Below are 20011 nucleotides of genomic sequence, written 5' to 3' on the forward strand. Positions count from 1 at the left end.
ACTCTGCTGTGAAGCCTCCCAGCAGCTGCTGTCACGCAGCACATTCTTCCCAGCTCCTTCTGAAGCCGTGGGTACAGATCACAGTGGGAAAGTCTGAGCTGCCACTGCTGTGCAAAGGCAAAAAACATCTTTATGCCCAGCTAATCCGTGGGACTCATCACCACAAAACATCATCCAAGTCGAGAGCTGGCAGTGCTGTAGGCACAAGGGGAGGGCCCAGGGCTGCACAGAACCACGGGAAAACCTGCTGAGGTAAGGGGGTGTTTTGCTCTGAGGTGTCCACCACGTTTGGCTCAGGAAGCAAATCCACCAACAAAGGCAGAACACTGGATCTGAGCTTGGTCTCAGCCATCACAGAAATGCCTGTGTTTCTGCGTCCCCACAAGAACGGCTGCATGTGTCATTTGGAGAACCTCTATGTTATTTATTTCCCATCTTTTCATCCCCGTTCTCCATTTTTATAGATTTGTTGGCATAGGAGCTGGATACTTCAGCAAATGAGGTTAACCTCTGACCATAAATTACTGCTCCCTCAGGAGGAAGTGGTAACAAAAAAGGAAACAGCCCCAACTCCAGCGGAGAACAGCAAAGGCAGGCAGCAAGGGCTGCACAAATTACAAAACCACCGGCCCCTGAAACCCATACCAGGACTGGCCATGCAAATAATAATGTGGGACATAAACACACACAACACTGGACTCAGTTTGGCCAGAACAATCATCCTTATGCCAAGAAAAATAAGCAGCTTTCCCATTTTCCCTGGAGTTTCCTATATAATGGCTCTTGGGGCCTCTGTCACATCAGAGACAACACGTGGCAATAGACCACAGGCAGCTGAAAAGAGGAATGATCAAATCATCTGGAGCGTTGCTTTTAACTATCATATCATGCAAGAATAGAGGGCAAGATAGCCCTTGGTAACAGGATAGGATTAAACAGAGAGAAAGCACAGCCAAGGGCACTATCAGATGTCCTGCATGATTTCCATATCAGGACTGTGTGCTCATCCCAGTCTGTGGCTGGGAATTTACATGCTCACCTTGAGACTGTGTAGAAGAAAGATGTAAACAGTTCCTTTCTCTTTAACTGCCCCCTAAGGCACTTCAGGCTGAGCTTCTGAGCATGGAGGGACCCTAAAATCACTGCCATTGGGGCGAAAACTTGCTCAGGTCAGTTGTAAGAAGGGAAAGCAAAGAGGATGGAACTGGGCAAGGTTCTGGTTCTGGTTCTGAATGAGGGGTTTATGTTCTTTGCTTGGGGCTCTCATGCACAGGGGGCTTCCTCAAGTATCCTGTGAGAAGCCAGAACAAAGTGTGAGTGTGGGGAAAAACAAACCCAGAACTGAGCACAGAATAGCCTCAGGGACTTGGGAAATTTGTCTCGGAATGGCTCCCTACTTTTCCCAGATAGTTTCAAGAATGCTTTCTGCTCTGCTTCCCTTTTTTTTCTTGACTGATGGGAAACCCTCTGCAGTTCACCTAGAATATATTATGGGGGTCAAAACCCTCTCCACATCATTTCTTGGGTTTTTTTGTTCCATAGGTGCAGAGGAAGTTATTGCTTCTTTTATTAACATCGTTAGAAATGGATCCATTGGAAAAAGTTTTAAAAATAAAAGGTGATATGGAACAGCTTCAGTGCCAACACTGGCTAAGCAAACTATGGGTTTCCAATCTGAAAAATAAGTACCTGAGGCAGGGAATGATTTAGGTCTTTAAACTGAAGGAGGGGAAGAGGCAACCAGATCTGCACTGAGGAGCCTGGGGAGCAGCAAATGAAACTAGCAAGTGGCATGGTGAGAAAAACCCAGGGAGAGGTTTCTGTGTGCACCTTGCAGACAGGCTATGGAAAACCTTCCTGTGGGGAGTAAGGATACACATGCCCTCAGGATGAGTGTGGGTGAGGTCAGAGCAAAGGTACCAGGAGTTATTAAGCAAAAAGACAGCAGCTCTCTGCCAGCATGTGCCCAGATGGTCCCAGGCTGGGAAACTAATCCTGGAAGAGACTATTTCCTCACTGCCTTCTTAACTGTCTTCAATCTGAGCCACTGTCAGACAGGATGATGGAGTAGATGAATCTTTGACATGATATACTGTGGATGATCTTATGTTCTTAAATGTTTTTGTGCTAAATGGGGAACATTACTGGAAGCTGCTCCTCCCTCACCCACTCCTTTGTGCTGCTCCTGACAGCCTTATTCCTTACTAATGTCCTCAGATGTGCCCTGCCTCTCCCCACAAGCATCTGCAGGCAAGCACCCAGCAGGTCTTAAACCTGCTTCTCTTCCCCTCCTGTGCAAAAAGCAGGAGGAATGTGGAAGCCAAAGGGAAGATTTGCTGCCTTTGTGCTCGGAGCAGCCACGGCGGCAGCCCCACGCTGGAGGCACACGGGGAGCTGGCTGCTCCCCTGCTCCTGGCTCTCCTCCTCAGCTCCAGCTGCTAAATTGCATTAAAACAAGCTGAGAGTATAACTGAATAACAGGACTTTTCAGTGTAAGCAACTGCTACGGCTGCCAGAGGGATGTGGAAAGGAGGAAGCCAAGAGACTCACCCAGGGGAAGGGAAGTGCTCAGTGCACACTCACTCCCAAACTGAGATCCATGCTTTCCCTCCTTTTCTAGGCCATTTTCCCTATCTTGTTTTTTGTTTGGAGGGGGTGAAGGAGTGAGATCAAGACTACTTGGAGATTGAAGCAATAAATAATTCTTTATCACTGTAACACTGCAAACCATTGGAAAATCTCTACTGCTGTCTAGGCCAACACTTGTAATAAGCTACAGCCAAACTGGATGGCAAAGAGCAAGAATTAACAGCTGACCCTGGAATATTGTCCTTGTCATCCAGGGGCAGCACCTTCTTGATGCAAAGAAGAAGACAAAGAACAGTCAAACAACACAGAGCTGAGTGTCAGAGCTGTAAGAATGTTATGACATTACTTGTCAAAGTAACTTCTAAACTTCAGCTTAGGTTTCCAGGGCTAGGAGAAGGATTTGAAGGTTGCTATTATTTTTATAAGGATGCCATTATTTCCTTATGTTATTTTGTATCATCAACAGCGTGGCCAGCAGGGAAGAGATCATCTCTGCACCTCCAGGGCTGTGTCCAGTTCTGGGCCCCTCATTCCCAGACAGACCCGGAGGGGCTGGAGCGTGTGCAGGGAAGGGAAGGGAGCTGGGAAGGGGCTGGAGCAGCAGGATGGGCTGAGGGAGCTGGGGGGGCTCAGCCTGGAGAAAAGGAGGCTCAGGGGGGACCTTCTGGCTCTGCAATCCCTGACAGGAGGGGGGAGCCGGGGGGGGTAGGGCTCTGCTCCCAGTAAATGCCCTCTGATTGCACCGGGGGAGGGTCAGGTTGGATATTGGTAAAATTCCTTCCTGGAAAGGGCTGTCCAGCCCTGGCACAGCTGCCCAGGGCAGGAGTGGAGTCCCCATCCCTGCAGGGATTTAACGGATGAATGGATGTGGCACTTGGGGGCACGGGTTAGTGGTTTGGCAGTGCTGGGGAAGGGTTGGACTCAGTGGGCTCAGAGGGCTTTTCCAACCTGGACAATTCAATGAATTTATGATGCTGTGAGTATTCAGCCACCAAGCTGTAGCATTATTTTGATGTTCATGGGACTAAAAGAAAAACTCTTCCAGAAGAATGCTAAATGTTTTAACCCAGGCTAAGAATTTCAGTGTACAATTTGTGGCCATACTCCAGCAGTCCGTGGCAGACAACTCCTTAGTTACTCAGTTCTACAGCACAGAAAGACAGACAGTGTAGAGCAGCATAATTCTAATGTTTGTGCCAATATACACTAACAGAAAATACAGAAAATGCTTATACTTAAAAAAAAAAAGTTCTATAAAACAGTGTTAGATTTATATGTAACTTTGGTGATTTCATGCCTATTAGATTTTAATACAGCACAAAAAATTGGCAGAAAGTACCTCCTGAAATGCCCTTTGTTACGTCTCTGCATCAGTTTTCATCTGCCAGATTCTGCTACTTTTATGCATTTTGAATAGTCCCAGGGAAAGTGATGGGGTTTCTGAGACCACTGCAGTGTGCCTCTACTAGAGTTACAAAACCCTGCTGAAATGGAGTAATAAAGCCAAGGTAGCTGGGGAGCAGAGAGATGTGCTGAATCACACCCCCACAGCTACACCTGCAACACAACTACCTGTCTCCTTGGCAGGGAGACCTGGAAATTTTCAAATCCTGCACCTTGCTGTTTTCCACATGAACTGTCACCACCATTTCATCAGGGAAGTGGATGATGTTCCCAGAAGTACCTCTGTGAAAGCCACAGCCCAGCCTTGCTGTGGGTGTTGGTGTTCCTGACCGCTGGCTCCAGCAAGCAGCAGGTGGAAATAGGAAGCTTTCCTGCAGGAAAGACTGAAAGGACAACTGGTTTCCTTAGTGCTCTGGGATAATGCCGGGAAGGAAGAGGCAGTTCTTGGCCTTGCAACACCCTCATCAACTCACTGGTGCTGGCAGGAATCCTCAATGGCTCATTACTCAAGGCTCAGTTACTTCAGAAGGAGCTGCTGGTTCAATCCTTCTGCAGGCTGAGGATGTCACCAGTGAAATCCCCAGTTCACCTGCACGGTGTCAGCTTATGGACTGTGAGTTTGCTCCTTTAAAAGTCATTTATGGTCCTGTAGGAATGTTATATGAGTGCACAACGGCACAGAGTAAGGGTGACACACTGTGTGGACAGAGAGAAGTGCAATTCCTCCCCTCCTTCCCAACTTTTTTGAGAGATTTTTGTCCCGTTTTTGAAATCTGAGTGTGGACTGAGGCAAACCCAAAGCAGTCCCAGTGGAGGTCTCCTTTGGGCTCCTCTTGCAAAGAGGCTGAAGCCTCCCAGGTGAGGGTGAGCTGCTCTGTGCTGCTGCAGCACCTTCACACTCCCATCATGGATCCAGCCAGAAGCCGGAGCCAATAAATCCGAGGATATCCCTGGACTCTGATGAAGAAGGGAAGGTTTCTTGTGACCTACAAACTGCTGCCACAAACCTATGAGTAACAAGAGACACACAGAGTCAGAGCCATGTGCCATCAGCAGAAAGAAATCTCTCCAGGCATCGGTGCGGACTCAGCGCTGCTGGGAGAAATGGAGACAGTCTGGCTCAAGCAGTTAAAGCTAAGAGAGAAAAGATGGAGCAGCAGTTCCATGGTTTGGTTGCATTTTTAAAACAGACTGTGAATGTAACCCTTATCTGAAGAAGGGACTACCTTGCACACAGCTGAAAAGGTTGATCTCAGCCCCAACTGCCAAACGCACCAGCCGAGAGACTGCCAAGTACTTGGACGAGGAGATGATAACTGAGGGAAGCAGAGACGAGAAATGCACCAGCCAGTCCTCAGCACCCACCTTGCTGATTTTTACATCCTTGCTTTTCCCACTGAAAGCCCTTGTTATTCTCACCTCTGTCATTTCGTGTAGGAAATCCCTGCAGTACTTTTCATTCTTCCTGATGCCCAGAAGACAAAGAACCTCTGTACAAAAGGGCCTGTGGCATTGCTAGGAATACTAAGGCTTTTAAAAATAACTGCTTTGTTCTTTAAATGTTAGTAAACAGGCTGGGAGATGGCAGATGCAGAGAACACAAATCTTGGGGATTTTTAAAAAAGGAGGAGCAGCGTTTTTTTCACTGTGAGCTTCACCCTTTCCTGGTCATTATGGGCAGAAACGAGCAGGACCCTCCTGCCATGGGATACAGGCTTTACTTTACAGCACTTTCAATTCAGTTTGCTGGGAACAGTCAGTCTCACCCCCGTGCCACGGTGCCAGGGGAGGCTGCAGTGACATCCTTGTCCCATTTAATCCCAAAGCACCTTGCTAGTCAGTCTAATATCCTGCCAGGCTGAGACTCCTTCTCCAGGATAATTCCAGTGCTCAATAGTGGTGTTACAGCAGAGTCTGGAGCACCACTTTTATGAGAACACAGTGTCTTTGGGATAGATACTTAACCCAGCTTTACAGATGAGGAGCAGAAGGACAGAGAGATCGAGTGACTTTTCCAGGAACACACAGGTGAGGTTTGGCAGAGGAGCAGTTTGACTTTTGCTGTTGAACCAGAGCAATGCCCTGACAGCTGGATCATTCCTCCCATCTCTGCCTGACATCCCACTGCGTCTCCTTCCTTGGGGAAGGAAAAGCACGAAATGGGAAGAACATACCTGCCTTCTCTTACAGGCCAAACAGAAGAATGGCAATGGCAAGGTCTTGTTGGCTTTTCCTTAGGAAACAGCACCCAAGAAACAGCTGCTTTATCTCTGAAATTTGTGGCACAGGCTGTGCTGCAACAAGCCCTGAGAGGGGCTCCCTGGCCCGGGTGGTGACTCCCAGGGGACAAAGGGGAGCCTGTTGTCTCCAGCCCCACAGAGCTGCCCCCACGTGCTGGTCCTGAGCGCTATTCCTGGCCCTGCAGTGACTCACTGGGTGACCTCCCTGTGAGAGGCTCTCACATCCCAGCCTGCCTGCCTGCAAAAGCCATCACAGGCTCCTAAATTGGACTCTGTTCAGAGCATAGATGAGGAACAAATATGAAATAGTTCTTCTGCTTTCCTTCAACACCCAACCCCTGGGGTGAGCAGGAACTGGCCAGATAAATGATATTGTCCTGCTATCTCCCTACCATCTCTCTCTGCATCTCCTTGCTTAATTTTACTTAATTAACTGCCAAGGAATCTTCTTTTTGCAGTGCCCCTGGACTGCACCAAGTCCTTCTCTTGGAGAAGGACACATCACAGCCTTGAGGAAGGTGCTTATTTTCTCGAAGCACTATCTGTTTATATTCAGGGCTGTTCCTGGTTGCCCTTTTCAGGGTGACACCTCATCCATTCCAGGTAGTAGTGGCTGGCCTTCGGGGGTGTGGGGGACAAAACTGGCATGCAGGCTGATGGAAAAGAGGCTTTCTGCTAGGGGAGCCAGGACAGGTTTGGGATCTGTGCTTTGAGATTCCAGCCTGATGGCTGCAGCTGCTGACCTGTGAAAGGACAATGCCCAAAGCTTACACTGTCTATTCAATGTGGGACACAGCCACCTTTTGAAAAAAACTGCAGTGTAGACAGATTCCCTCTGTCACTTCACTCATACCAGTCTGTTCTATCAAAGGTGAAAGGATTTTTAGTTAATTCATTGCTAGTTATGTTTCTTCATGTAGGTTCAGAGCCAAAACTCATTAAAGGCAGTGGGAATCTCCCCATTCGCTTCTATTCACTTCCATTGGCTTTAGTTCAAGCTTTTATTCAAGCTCTTGGCTTGGACAATGAAGATCAGTGATGGCAGTTCCACTATCAGTGTCTTTGTGCCACCACGTCTCGTTTCTAAAACCTTCAGCACAAAGTCCATTTGTCTTCAGCAACTGCTTCCTTTCAGATTTCGAAAATAAATAAGTCCATGGAAGAAACATTTCTTTTGGCTCTGCGTTGGCTGGAAGCTCATTTGCAGACATTTTAGTTTTGGTAGACAGTGTCTCTTTGATTCCCCCCATCATCTCAGCACACCAGCCTGCTATTTTTGCCTCACAGGCCTGGCTGCCCTGAGTCACAGAGCTCCCACTGGTTTACTTTGGAGCCACTGTACGACCAGGAATGATCCCAACGCTCGCCCTACGGAGACAAGAAGCATTTACTTGTGAAATCTAACAGAGCAATGGCAGCTTGAGGAAAGCAGTGCTGAGCATAGTCTTGTAGCATATGCAAGGGGGGATAAAGTAGTGCCATGATTAATGACATTCACGTCAGTGCAGGATGATCAGAGGCTCTCCAGCTGAGGGCTGAGGCTTTGCTGGATGGCCTCTCTGGCAAGTGCGGCATCTGGGGCTGTCCTGGATTTCTCCCCACTGCCCTTCCCGGTCAGTGCTGAAGGGAACATCTTAGATTGCTCCAGATGCTGCTTTGTGGTTGCTGCAACCACTAAGAGGTAGCAAACAGGAGAAAATGGGCCAGAAAGGCTGACCCCAAACTCCCCCTCCGTCTGCATGAGGCAGCATGAGGAGGGGCAGGGTGTAGCATTTATAACATTAGCTTTTAAAAACCTTCAGACTAAGAATTGTTACATGTTAAGACCTAAGTGATAAACTGTGGTGCCAAATTAAGAAGCTCCCAGAGCAGGATTCCAGCCTTGTGCTCGCGGTGGAATTAACCCCAACACCCCTGTGATCCATGTGGCTGGTGTCCTGATTAATGTGAGGGCTCTGGAACCGCTGGTGTTTTTCCTGCCTTGCCACTGTCAAGGCCTATCTGTGCTTTTTCTCCCTCCAAGGCTTCTCTCCCTCCATTCCTGTTGCTCGAATCAGACAGTTCTCCCTGGCGATGGTGCTTTGGAGACGTGAGCAGAAACCTTCAGTGCAAAGACAGAGCACCATGGATGTGAACTGTGCTGCTCATTCCCAGCCTCAGCGCTAAGAAAATCCTGCTTTATCCCCAAAGAGAGAGAAAGAATAAGAGGGAATTAGGATCCAAAGAAAAAATAAATAAAATGAGCATTCTTGGTCGCTGGATGAAACCCGTTTTTTCTCACCCTTTGAAGTTCCGCACTCTGGCAAAGGAAAACCTTTCCCATGGAATCTGGCCTCTGACTGAGGAAGGTCACTGCAGGGAGAAGGTCTGCATAAAGGCACCTCGAAGGGTTGGCATATTTTTCTCACCTGAAATGCTGTGTATGGATGAGACCTGGCTCGTGAATTCCTTCCCCATTAGGTGGATATCTTTGTCTTTCTGACACAGGCTCTGGCAGAACAAACGAGCAATCAGCCCCTGTGCCTGTCTCCTTTTGTTGATGGCTATTTATTTTCCTTAGCATTTCTCTTGTTTTGTACTCTTGGCTCAGAAGTCTGTCTGCTGCTCCAAACCAGTTAATTCTTCCGAAGAGCCGTACGGGCCCAAGGCCTAGATTATATTTATAAGCTGTAAGGATCTCCCCAGGCAGACTCAGTTACAAAGGATTTCACTCAAACGAGGAGATGCTCAAAAACAACCTCAGAGAGGAAACACAAAGAGATGGAGCATCACACATTCCCCCCGTGTTGAATTTTAAAGAAACAGAGTACAGCTCATACAACGGGGGGCAAATATTCTTTATCCTCCCATGGCCTGTGTTTCCAGCAAAATGATGAAACCTCCTGCTTTCCTCTGGTGTCTGAACACATGTGCTTGAGAAGCTTTTCAGTGAGGTCCCCACTTGCAGTCAGTGCAAGAAAGGGAAGAGCAGCAGGCTGGGACTGGGGCTTGGACGGCCATGGGTTGAAGCAGGACTGGACAGGGAGGGAGGAGCCTGCCAGGATGCCAGGGGCAGGCTTGGATAAAAGGAAAACCAGAGGAAAACTCCTCATTCTTGACAGTTTTTCACCAAAAATAAAACTGCTTGCAGTATATTATTTTACTTGTACCTTTGCTTTGTTGTTCAAAGTGACACACGGGCCTCTTCCAGCTTTGCTTTCTGACTCTGGGTGATTCATTAAACCCTTCTTTGCCTTTTTTTCCCTTCTTGTAGAAAGCAGAAAGTTGCACAGGGACTCTGCCGATGGCTGTATGTGCTTCCTGCCCTTCCCTGGGAAGCTGCCATCCCTCAGAGGGGCAGCAGGGCACCAAAAACGTGCCCCTGGCTCTGCTGGCCCCACACCTCCCATCACTGGGCTGCCCCTGGCCTGTGCACTGCTGTGTGTCTGAACAAAGCTGGGCAGGAAATGTTTTTCCCAGCTAGAGAAACATTTTGTTCCCATTCTGTGTTTGAGCCAAATGGGGTTTTCTTGAGGCCTTTTTTTTTCTAAACAAAGGAATAAGTAAGCAAACACGTCTGCGAGAAGCTGATTGGAACAGCAAAGGATAGCCAGTGGATTTGTTGAACTGGACTCCAACAAGATATGGGAGTACAGTTCTATGACCTAATTCAGGCTTGTGACTTGAAACCAGACCTTGCACACACAGATCACCAAGTTGCAGGAAAGGCTGGGATGGTGCTTTCTTTTCCTAGAAACTGCATCCCTGACAGAAGTTATTCCGAACTCAGAACTCCCACAGAAAGTTTCTGTTTTGATAACATGCCATTTTCCAACGAAAAATATTTCCATCTAAAGGCTCCCCACCCTGTTTGCCCACAGACTGACAATGTTCACTTGGATTTCGATGCCCAGGGGACTGGAGGATGTGTGTACATCAAAGACAGCCTACCCAGATTGTGGAGAGGGGCACACCCAGCGAGGGCTCTGCAGCTCTCCTCGGCATTAGGGCAGCTCCCATTGGCAATGCCACTGTCTGTGGGAGGGGATGTGGGACTGGGCTGGACTGTGCACCCTGGGAACTGATGGCTTTGCTTCTCTGTACTGGCTTAGGGACCCACATTCCACAGGTAGCCAGCACCTTGCCTGTCCTAGAGGGTAGAATATGACCCCAAGGCATCCTGTACATCAAATAAATAACAGCTGAATTCATGGGCCAGGAAGTGTTTTAGCCCAGAATAATGCAGCAAACTGCAAGGTACATTTACAATGTCCTGCCTGCTTCCACCACCACTTCTAGGGGCTTGAATTGACACGGCATAGAACACTGTCCACCCAGGTAGGTAATAAAGAACTGGGCACAGTGAAATGCTGGGGGTGTGCCAACCCTCTGTCCTTAAAGGCAGCCACCACCCAGGTCCCAGACACTGAAACTAAGATCACTAACGTGGAAAAATGCCTTTCAATGCATTGTCATGTTCTGCTTGCTTCTCTTCCTGCAGGCAAAGCTGGGCTCTGGCAGCCCAGGGTAGCTGTGAACACCAGCTCTGCCCAGCTGGAAGGGCCAGAGCTGCTTTGGAGAATAACTCTGCTCTGCAGAACATGCCTCTGTCAGGGTTCTCTCTGTCAAGCTGAAAGGAAAGGCATCAAAGTACATCCACCTGAAGAACCAGGGCAGAATTACCCATCAAAAATTTAGGATTACAGGCTCAACTCGTCTTTTCCCAGTGAGGGAGGCAAACAGGCACCTTTCAAAGGAGGATTGTGAGACTGAGGTTTGCACAGATGGGGTGAGTCAGAAGAGCCCATCTCTGCCGTCCCTGAGCAGAGCAGCCCAGGAACTATCCCAGAGGAGACACCCAGCAGTCGGGTTAGAGACATTTGACCTTTGGCTGAGGCTAAAAACAGCAGAGAGTGGAGGATGCAATGCCAGACCCTGCCCAACAGCCATTCCCTGCCTGGGTACGAGACTACTTAGGAAGAGCGACAGAGGAGCGAGACAAAGAGAAGGGTGTCCCAGCCCTGGAATTGTTCCCTGTCCTGTTGGTCTGTATCCTGTGTCAGACCAATGCCACAAGGGTGGCAGATGCTCCGAGGGATGGCCAGGCAATCCCTGGGTCAGGCTCCAGCTAATGCAGGTCTCACAGGCTGCACTGCCTTGGTCCTACAAAACACACAGTGCCTCGGGGTGGACACAGCCCTGGTATTCTGCCCAAATTCCTGCAGGTTATTGCTTTCCATCCCAGTTGTCTGGTATTTCCACCAGACACAGCAATATTCACTCCTTGTCTTAGGATTATTTTTATTTAGTTATGGTCACACTGATACAACTGCTGGGTGCCTTTGCAAAGCTGAAAGCACTTCATTGGTGATCTTTTCTAGCCCTAATTCAATTCCCATGATTGTTGTGAGGCTGAGATATTTGTTAATATTAGTAAAGAGCTTTGAGTTCCTTGGATGGAATAACTGTCATGGAAAAACAAGTTGTTTTATTATGAAGAGGTTCTAGTCCAGTTAGCAAATGACTTTTCCCATCTGTATGAACAGAACATGCTGTTGTGTCAGGGAAGTCTGCTGTGCTTTGGAAAAGCTCTAACAGGTTGCTTCAGGCACATGAAGATGCTCAGGAACAAAACGTGCCCTCCTTACAACTGGGGGGGTTTATTTTGCATATTTTGAGGGAGAAAATAAAGAATTAAAAATAGTTCCCAGGACGACTTGACCAGGTTCTCACACTGAATTCCTTGTGAAACCACACTCTAGATGCATTTAATCTCAATTAAAAGATCAATTACATTTATCAACAGATAAAAGATTATCTGGGGCATTACACAAATACAACACAATTTATTATCATGTGGTAAGTAACCTCCAGTGAATTCTTAAATACCTCCCCATAAATAATATAATAATAAATAATCCTAAATAAACTACAGTCCTCTAATTATGTTAGAGTTCTCATTCTCCAGTTAAGTTCCTACAAGATTGGTCTTTACTATTATCCATAACTATTTAGAATTCTGTTACTGTAACACAGGTCTGGGAGGAGTTGTACGTTCCAAGGTTTCATTTTAGGCATAGAAAATGCATTTGCCATCTTAAGAATTACCTGAGCATTTCTGTGAAAATCAGCATTAACCAGTGACATCAGGAGATGTTGAGAAAAGTGTTCTTGATTTAACACTCTGCAAGAGAAATTATACTTCTTGTCCAAAAACCTGGAAACATCTGAGGGTATCCTGTGTCCAGTTTGTTGCTTGAATTTGGGACGTTTCTACCCCAGATGTCAATTCCGATCTTCTGAAGTTTCCTTTGGATTTGTAACTCTCAGAACTGCACCTGTAACTCTCCCTTTGCTCAGTGCATTCCAGTGCAGCACACAGACCTGTTCCCAGCATCTTCAGCTGGGCTTAAACCACGGCAAGAATTTAGAAGTGGGTTAAATAAAGGCATGAAAGACTCCATCATACCCTGAGTTCAGTATCACTAAACCCTCAGTCAACATGCAGCACAAGGTCTAATGCACCTGCTCTGTCTTCTCTTGAAAACAAACCAAAGAGTAACAAAAAAATACATTAAAACCCATGGTGTGTGAGTAGAATATGTGCTGGGAAGTTTGATGTGAGCCCGACATTCCTTATAGGCACAGGAAAGAAAATGGGAAAAGGAAGCAGAGACGTCACCAGGTGAAGAGCTCCCTGGAGGGACAGAATAATTCCCTCCCCATCCCCTGAGTCTGTCTGCATTTCCAGGAGTGCCCCCTACATGCTCTGGGACATCTCCTGGGATGCCTGGCACTAGCTAAGCACAGTTTGTGACCCTCACAGCTGAGCCTGTGCTGGCCCAGGAAGGAGCTGTGCCTCGAAGCAGCCCTGAACCAGGAAAAGTCTGTGCTCTCCAGGGGTGAAAGGGGAAGGGGGAGCATCTGTGCGTCCCCTGCCAAAATCACACTGTCCCCACCATCGCAGGAGTGCTCATAATTAGCCCTGAGATTAGCTCAGTTGGTTAGAGCCTACTGTTAAAGATGCCAAGGTTGTGGGTTCGGTCAGGTTCAATCAGAGTTCAGTCCCTGAAAGGGCCATTCACGGAAGAGCTGGACTTGGAGGTCCTGGTGGGTCCCTTCCCCATCAGAATATTCTGAGATCTGAAGAAATGCTTCCATCCCTGCTGAAATCCTGCCTGGCATGGCAAGGGGAAAGCACGTGGACAGTCTGGAAGCCTGGACCTGAGGGTCCACACCCAAGTGCCTGGAGATAATGCTTAGGTGACAGAGCTGCTGTGAGAAACCAGGAGCCACCAGGGAGGCACCTGTGCTGTGCAAATAATTACACCGTTGGGGTTGCCCGAATTATCCTATTCAAACAAGAAACTTTCTGTGCACCCCAGGAGAAAGGGATGTACAGCTGTGGCAGCAGGAAAGGGAGGATGGAGGTGACATTCCAGCAGGATACAGTGAGTGGCACAAAGAGAACCCCAGACTGATAACTAACCAGGGGAAGGAGAGCACAGAGAGTGCTCTTGCAAGAGAGCCTGTTCCTCAGCTGGTGTCCCTCTGTGCTCCCTTTCCCAGTGTCCTGGAGCCCTGAGAGCCCCTTTCTGGGGCAGGACGAGGGGGAGATGTTGCCATTGACACTCATGCGGCTCCGGCTCTGCAGGGACAGGCGATGCTGGGAAGCAGCGGGGATTCATTTCTTTGCCCCATCTCAGGCAGCAGCAACAGGAAATCCAGGAGCTCTGTGAAATGACAGGGAGGGAGAGAGAGTGAAGTCCCCTTGCCTCGACTGGTGACGTCTCTCCTTCCTCCTTTTTTTTTTTTTTTTTCCTGTCCCTATAAAGAATCTCGGGCTCGCATCAAACTTCCCGGCGAAAGCCAAGCGAACCCAGAGGGGTGTGGAGAGAGGGAGAGAGCAGCACGTCCGGGGGTCCGGCCATGCCCCAGCCCCGCTGCCCGCCCGGGCACCGCGCGGTGCCCCCCGGCAGGTAGAGCCAGGTGGGGCCGCGGCAGCTCCCGCTGCTCCTGCCCTTCTGGAACCGAGAGATTTGTCCCTCCTGCCGACCTCCGCAGCACCTGCACCTCCCTGGATAAATACATCCAAGAAGAGGCTTTGCAGCCCAGCCACCTTATCCCAAACTCCAGGCAAAGGACTGCCGGGAGCAGCGACTCGCTGAGTGGAGGAAACTTTTTGCCAAACTTTTTTCTGGTGCTTTTGCTTCGCTTTTTAACCCCTTGAGTTCCTCAGCACCAGCCAGGCGGGCTGGGGAGGCTTCTGAGGCAGAGCAACGCTCCCCTCAGGCACCCCAGGGATTAGAGAAACGGGGGGAAAGGAGGAATAAGGTTATTGTGGAGAGGGTGGGAAGAAAAAACTAAGAACTCGCACCTCGAGAAGAAAGGAAGGAAAACACACTCTGCAGCCCCAGGATGAAGCAGTGAATGGAAAGAACAATTTAACTGGAATCAACAAGTGGGAACTTCTGCACGCCTTGTCCTTTCCCCCCTCCCTTCCCGCTGCAGCCCGCGGGCTTTCACAAACTTATTGCTGGAAAAGAGAACTTGTCCCGGATTGCGGACCTCGCCTCGCACGGGATACAGAAGTCGCTGGCAGTGGCCCCGGCGATGCTGCCCAGGCCGAGCGCCGTCCTGGCCGTCTGTGCCCTTCAGGGGCTGCTCCTGCTGCACGGTAAGAGCGGGCACTGCCCATCCTCTCACCTGCGGGGCAGGGGGCACGGGCGGGGGGGGGGCGCGGACCCGCCGCTTGGGTCCCGCCGGTGCGGTCCCTCGGGGTGCCTGAGGAGAGCGCTCCGTGACGCTTTTTGTGCTTTTTTGAGGCTGTTTTCGCTCCTGCGGAGCCCCGCCGGCCCGAGCGGCCCGGGGAGGTGTCACCCACCTCGCACTCGCGGCACCCACCGGGCAGGTGCCGCCTTTGTGCCCCTAAACCCACCCCTGACGCCTCAGGTTTCACTTATTTCACATATATATTTCACATATATATTTCACATGAGGACTGATCTTTAAAAGTAAAGGTTAAAAAAAAAAGAGAGAGATAACTCCTTGAAGGTGTTGCTTGCATGGCTGATGGGTTTTTTCCCCTCGAGGTTTGGACACTTGGTTAAAAATAGCGAGTTGCGGGTATTTGCCAATTTGTGGCTTTTTCCCTTGGTGTGGGAGGGTTTCTGGCTGTATTTGGGAGGGTTTCTGGTTGTAGTCGATCGTTTGAGGCAGAGCTGAGGTAGAAAAGGCTTGGAAAGGAGGAGCTGTGGTGCGTCTGGGAGTTGTCCGGGCTATCCTGTTGTCCTGGGGCTCACGTCAGAGCTGTGGGCAAACCCCGATTCTCTTTGATACTCCCCTTCTTATCCTTTGATATTTCAGTTTTCATTCACATGGTGTTTCTCTGCTGCCTTCCCCTTCTTAGCACAGGTGCCAGGTTCGATTGCCCGTTCTCCAAAACTCATTTTCCTTGCAGCAAACGCTGTGTCCCCCCAGATTTATTCCTGATTTTCGCTGATATCAGAAAAGCAAAGAGGCAGGTTAATGAGATTTAGAGGAGCTTTTCCATCTGCCGTATGACTTTTCATTATCTCATTAAGCATGAGGATTTCGCTGGATTACCGAGCCATTCATTCATGACGCTGCAAATTGTGTAAGGGAGATGGTCTGTTGTTTACTGGGGAATTCCTTCTGACAGAAAGGCTTTTTTTATTATTTTGGGTAGGGAATGTATTTCACAGCACACGGCTGTTGCTGCTTTAGCATATTATAATCTTTTCATAGTTAAGAGGATAGCTTCTGGAAACACTGGGAAGCATCACTGTCCTTGATTTTCTTGGATTCATTCAGGGATTTAATGTATTCCCTCTGCAGAAAGGAACTGATTGGCAGTCGCTAGCCCCAGTGAATTTCACATCTCCCCTGCAGTACCTTCCCCACAGTTGCCTGCAGAATAAATAGCTAAGCCTGTGCTCCAAAGCTGAAGCAGCAAACCTGGAGGTTTTGAAGGAGCCCCTCACCACAGGGATACCCCTGATCTGCAGTGCCCATGTAACCCTGGGAAAGGTGCCCACATTTAACCCTGGGGAAGCCATCCTGTCCCACACCAGCACCCACACCTTGAGCTGCACCTGGCACTGCATCAGGAGCAACCAGAGCCCTGGGAAGGTTCCCACAGTGTGCTCCATCTGGCTGACACGTGCAGGAGCAGCCAGCTGCATGCTACAGGAATTCCAACGCCTGGATAGGCTGGAGAAGTTGCCCATAGAAGGCTTGTCACCAGATATCCAGTGTGGATTTCACAAAGGCATAAATCACCATGGAATTCTGAGGATCACTGAGGGATAATAACAAGTTTTGGGGGGGTGGGAGGAAACGTGGCTTGCCACGAGTGATCCTGAGGCTGCAGGGTGGAGTGGAGCACAGTGAGTTTGTTACTGAGGAGGTGGGGGAAAGGCAGAGATGCTGCCCACGTTTCAGGGCTGCTCAGGTCCTTACTCACCAGATTCCTGTCCTAGTAATTTTGGCCCTAATAACCTTGGAATTTGGTCCAGACTCATCTTCCCATCAATGCCAGGCACAGAGGAGGCCAAGAGAAGGCAATGCCTGCATCCTGAGACAAAGGAAGGAACCACATCCCTAACTGTCCCCGTAGGCAAAGAGTGATGATGGACTTGGAAGCAGCATTATGGATGTCAGAGCCCTGTCCATCATTAGAGAGAGATAACACATTAGCACAGCCTCTGGGTGCCCTAATTAGGCTGGAAGCCAAAGTGAGACAGGGCCAGGAAGTCTGAGGATTCTGGATAGCACTGATGCTCTGGAGGTATTAACTCCTCAGCCACCTTTCCCTCCGAGTTCACCTCCAGCAATGAACTCAATGAAACTCTGCCTGACCTGCCAAGGCCTGGGTGTGTCCTGCAGGCTGGGGGGCAGACCCAGAGTTAAGCAGAGTTGTGCTGAAGAGGCTGACTCTGACTCAAATCCAAACAATTCCATCTGCAATGCAGATAGAAGGAGAGTGGTACAATTGTGAGAGCTGCTCAGGTTCAAGGTATTAACTCCTCAGACACCTTTTCCTCAAAGTTCATCTCCAGCAATGAAACTCTGGCCTTTAAATTTCTCCAGCTTAAGTGATGTTCTCCTTTAGAGAACTCCTGACTTATTTGGTGCTTTCAGCAGGGGGAAGAGATCATACAAACACCGTCCCAATAACTGCCCACCTTATAAAATACAGCTTTAAATACATCTTTAAATTTCCTAAGACAGTTCTACGAGTATCATTGAATTTCCACTTTCCTTTTTCTTATTACACAGGTCATGTTCAACTCCTCAGAGTACTAGTTAGGGTCTTTCTGCTCAGAACCTTTGATGTAGTAATTACTGTGCAGATGCCAACAGCTGGCCCCTGTTTTAGGTATGGAGTGGGATGGTTAATAATCGACCCTTTGAAAAGCAATCTGCAGAGAAATTGTTACATGAGCAACATCTTAAATTGTGCATGAAAAATTTAGTATCTTTTACCCCCTGACATTATCATCAAAAAGGTTTTCAATATGTGAGCAGTCCAAGGAACTCTTCAGGTATTGGAATAAACTCAGTGGTTTAATACTGGGAAGTATTAAAGACTGAAGAATAAAAATTAGGTCCTGACCAATCCCTTTGAAATTAAAGCACGTTTGAAACCGAAATTTTTTGTTTGTTTAATTGTGCAGTGTCTCCTACAAGTAGAGTATACTGGATGGGCAACGTAACTTGTCAACATACATTTCAAGTTATTCAATTATACCACGTATCAGTAGCTGAGTCAGAAGCTTCAGGAGCTTGGACTCCTCCTGGTTTTCCCACTGGGATGGTCCCTGTGTGCAGCTGGGATGAGGGTGGGCTCAGTGCTGCACACTGCAAAGTCAGAGGCACTGGGGGGTTGCTTTTGGGGCTCCCCAAGGCAGTTGGTGCTGAGCAGTTGAGAACAGGGGGATCTGACAGGACAGGCAGTCGAGGGGCTCGAGTAAACCAAAAATGTGTCTCTTAATTGGTGTTATTCCTAGAGAGTTGCTTTACTGTGGGAAAAGGTTATAAAAAGCAGAGAAGCCTTTTTTTAAGATGGTGATATATGAGCCTCCTGCTGAAGCTGCCACATTCAAAACCAACTGGAAATCTCTTTACCCTAATTCATCCATTTAAGGCAAGGAAAAAAATGTGAGGTATTTCTGAATACTCCCTGAACTTCTAAAAAACAGCACCGTACCCAAAAGAATACTGGGAATACCAACCAGATTGTTTGTTGAAGGTTTCTAAGAACTTTTAATATTTCCTTTGACAACTGTAAAAAGGGTTTATCTGTGCACATTTCCCCCCATTGGTCTGCTCCTACATATAGATGTGAATAAGAGCAACAGGGTTATCTCTGTCCCTTCACACATTCCCTAAATTGTTCATTTTATGATGGAATATTCGTGCCAAGCTCACTCTACTGCAGTTTGAAGTGATATATCAAGTTGGGCTGAATGGAGGATATTTATGTTGCTGGTAGGGCAAAAGGTTTCCAAGCACAACAGGAGATTTCTTAGGTACAGTCAGTCGCAGGTGATCTGTGATTTTGGTAAGTTTGTCTTCCAAATTGCCAGCACAGTTTGAAGGAGGGTGAAAACCTGCCCTATGCCAGATTTATGCAGAGATGAGACACATCTTTTGCTTCCAGAGACAATTGCAAAGTATATGCAGCAAGGGTCACTTGATCATCAGCAAAGGACAGGGTGAACAAAGAGGCTGCTTTCAGTTTACATTGCAAAACAGTTTTGGGGGCAGCAACAGCAACTTGCATTTTTTAAAACTGCACAGGAAATTTCCAGGAGGCAGCGCTTGACTTTCAAAGAGAGTCTGAGAAGGACAGCAAAGCACAGCCCTACCAACTTCACATGCTCAGCTTGATACTTCCTCTATCAGTCCTGCCCCACCTTTCCTTTTCTCCCTACACCAGCCTGAGGTCACTGGAATGGGAATTACCAGTGGAAGTAATTAAAAGGTATTTGGAGTATCTAAACAAGAGCTAGGAATGAAATAAATGTGTCCCTAGTGTTTTCCTTCAGAAAGCAGCCCAGATGACTGACAGGACATGGAGGTTCTGAGTGCCAATCAGGACATTCCTGTTCCTTCAGTGCTTCCCTTTGGGAAGAGCATCCAACTGTCCTCAGTCACAGCCCCCAAGAAAAACTGGCCAGCCAGATCAGCTGGCACAGAATGTGTGTAATAGAGAACTGATCTCCTCACCACGGCAGGCACTTCTTTAATATTCCTTTTTAAGGCCACAGAGAAAATAGGAGGAGCTGCCAAAGCGAACCAGCCAAGGTTGTTATCTGGAAATGGCATTTAGCAGCAGTGCCTGCTCGAAGCTTGCCCCAGGGTGCAGGACTGGGCTGCAGAGAGCCTGCGATCTCCAGGGGCCAGGCAAGGCTGGAGCAAACCACCTGCACTGAGGGGCAGCCTCAGAGGCCTGTCCTGAGCTGCTGCTCAGTGGGGAGGAGGAGGAAGGTGCAGGAGGGAGGGGGGCTGATCTCCTGAGGCCGTGATGAGCAAAACTGATGGCTGCCCATTTTGTGCAAATTCCTCACTGCTGAGTGCTGGACAGCCTTCCAGAGGCTTTGGAAATGTAAGCAATGAGTCCATGTACTCAGAGAGCTGAGCTGTGCAATTGTTAACTTTTGTATTAGTCTGTTACTAACAGTGTAACACAACTATGCCTTCTGATGGATGGTGAGTAAGTCTGTGAACTGCTTTATGATGGAGAGTGAGTAAGTCTGTGGGCATCTTTATGA

At 48.4% G+C, this 20011-nt stretch overlaps 1 protein-coding gene across 1 annotated transcript in view; it reads left to right on the forward strand.

Annotated features, from left to right (window-relative positions):
• Positions 1 to 14082: 14082 nt before the first annotated feature.
• The window catches only part of LOC126637397 (vascular endothelial growth factor receptor kdr-like), a 127621-nt gene continuing 121692 nt past the window's right edge, over positions 14083 to 20011 (forward strand). Inside the window, exon 1 of the mRNA XM_050310631.1 lies at positions 14083 to 14889. Within this exon, the coding sequence (XP_050166588.1) occupies positions 14826 to 14889 (64 nt within the window). The 5' untranslated portion in view covers positions 14083 to 14825. The remainder of the gene's footprint in view (positions 14890 to 20011) is intronic.

The sequence above is a fragment of the Myiozetetes cayanensis genome, unplaced genomic scaffold (assembly GCF_022539395.1).
Source record: "Myiozetetes cayanensis isolate MyiCay16 unplaced genomic scaffold, myiCay2020 scf15, whole genome shotgun sequence".
NCBI classification, from domain to species: Eukaryota; Metazoa; Chordata; class Aves; order Passeriformes; family Tyrannidae; genus Myiozetetes; species Myiozetetes cayanensis.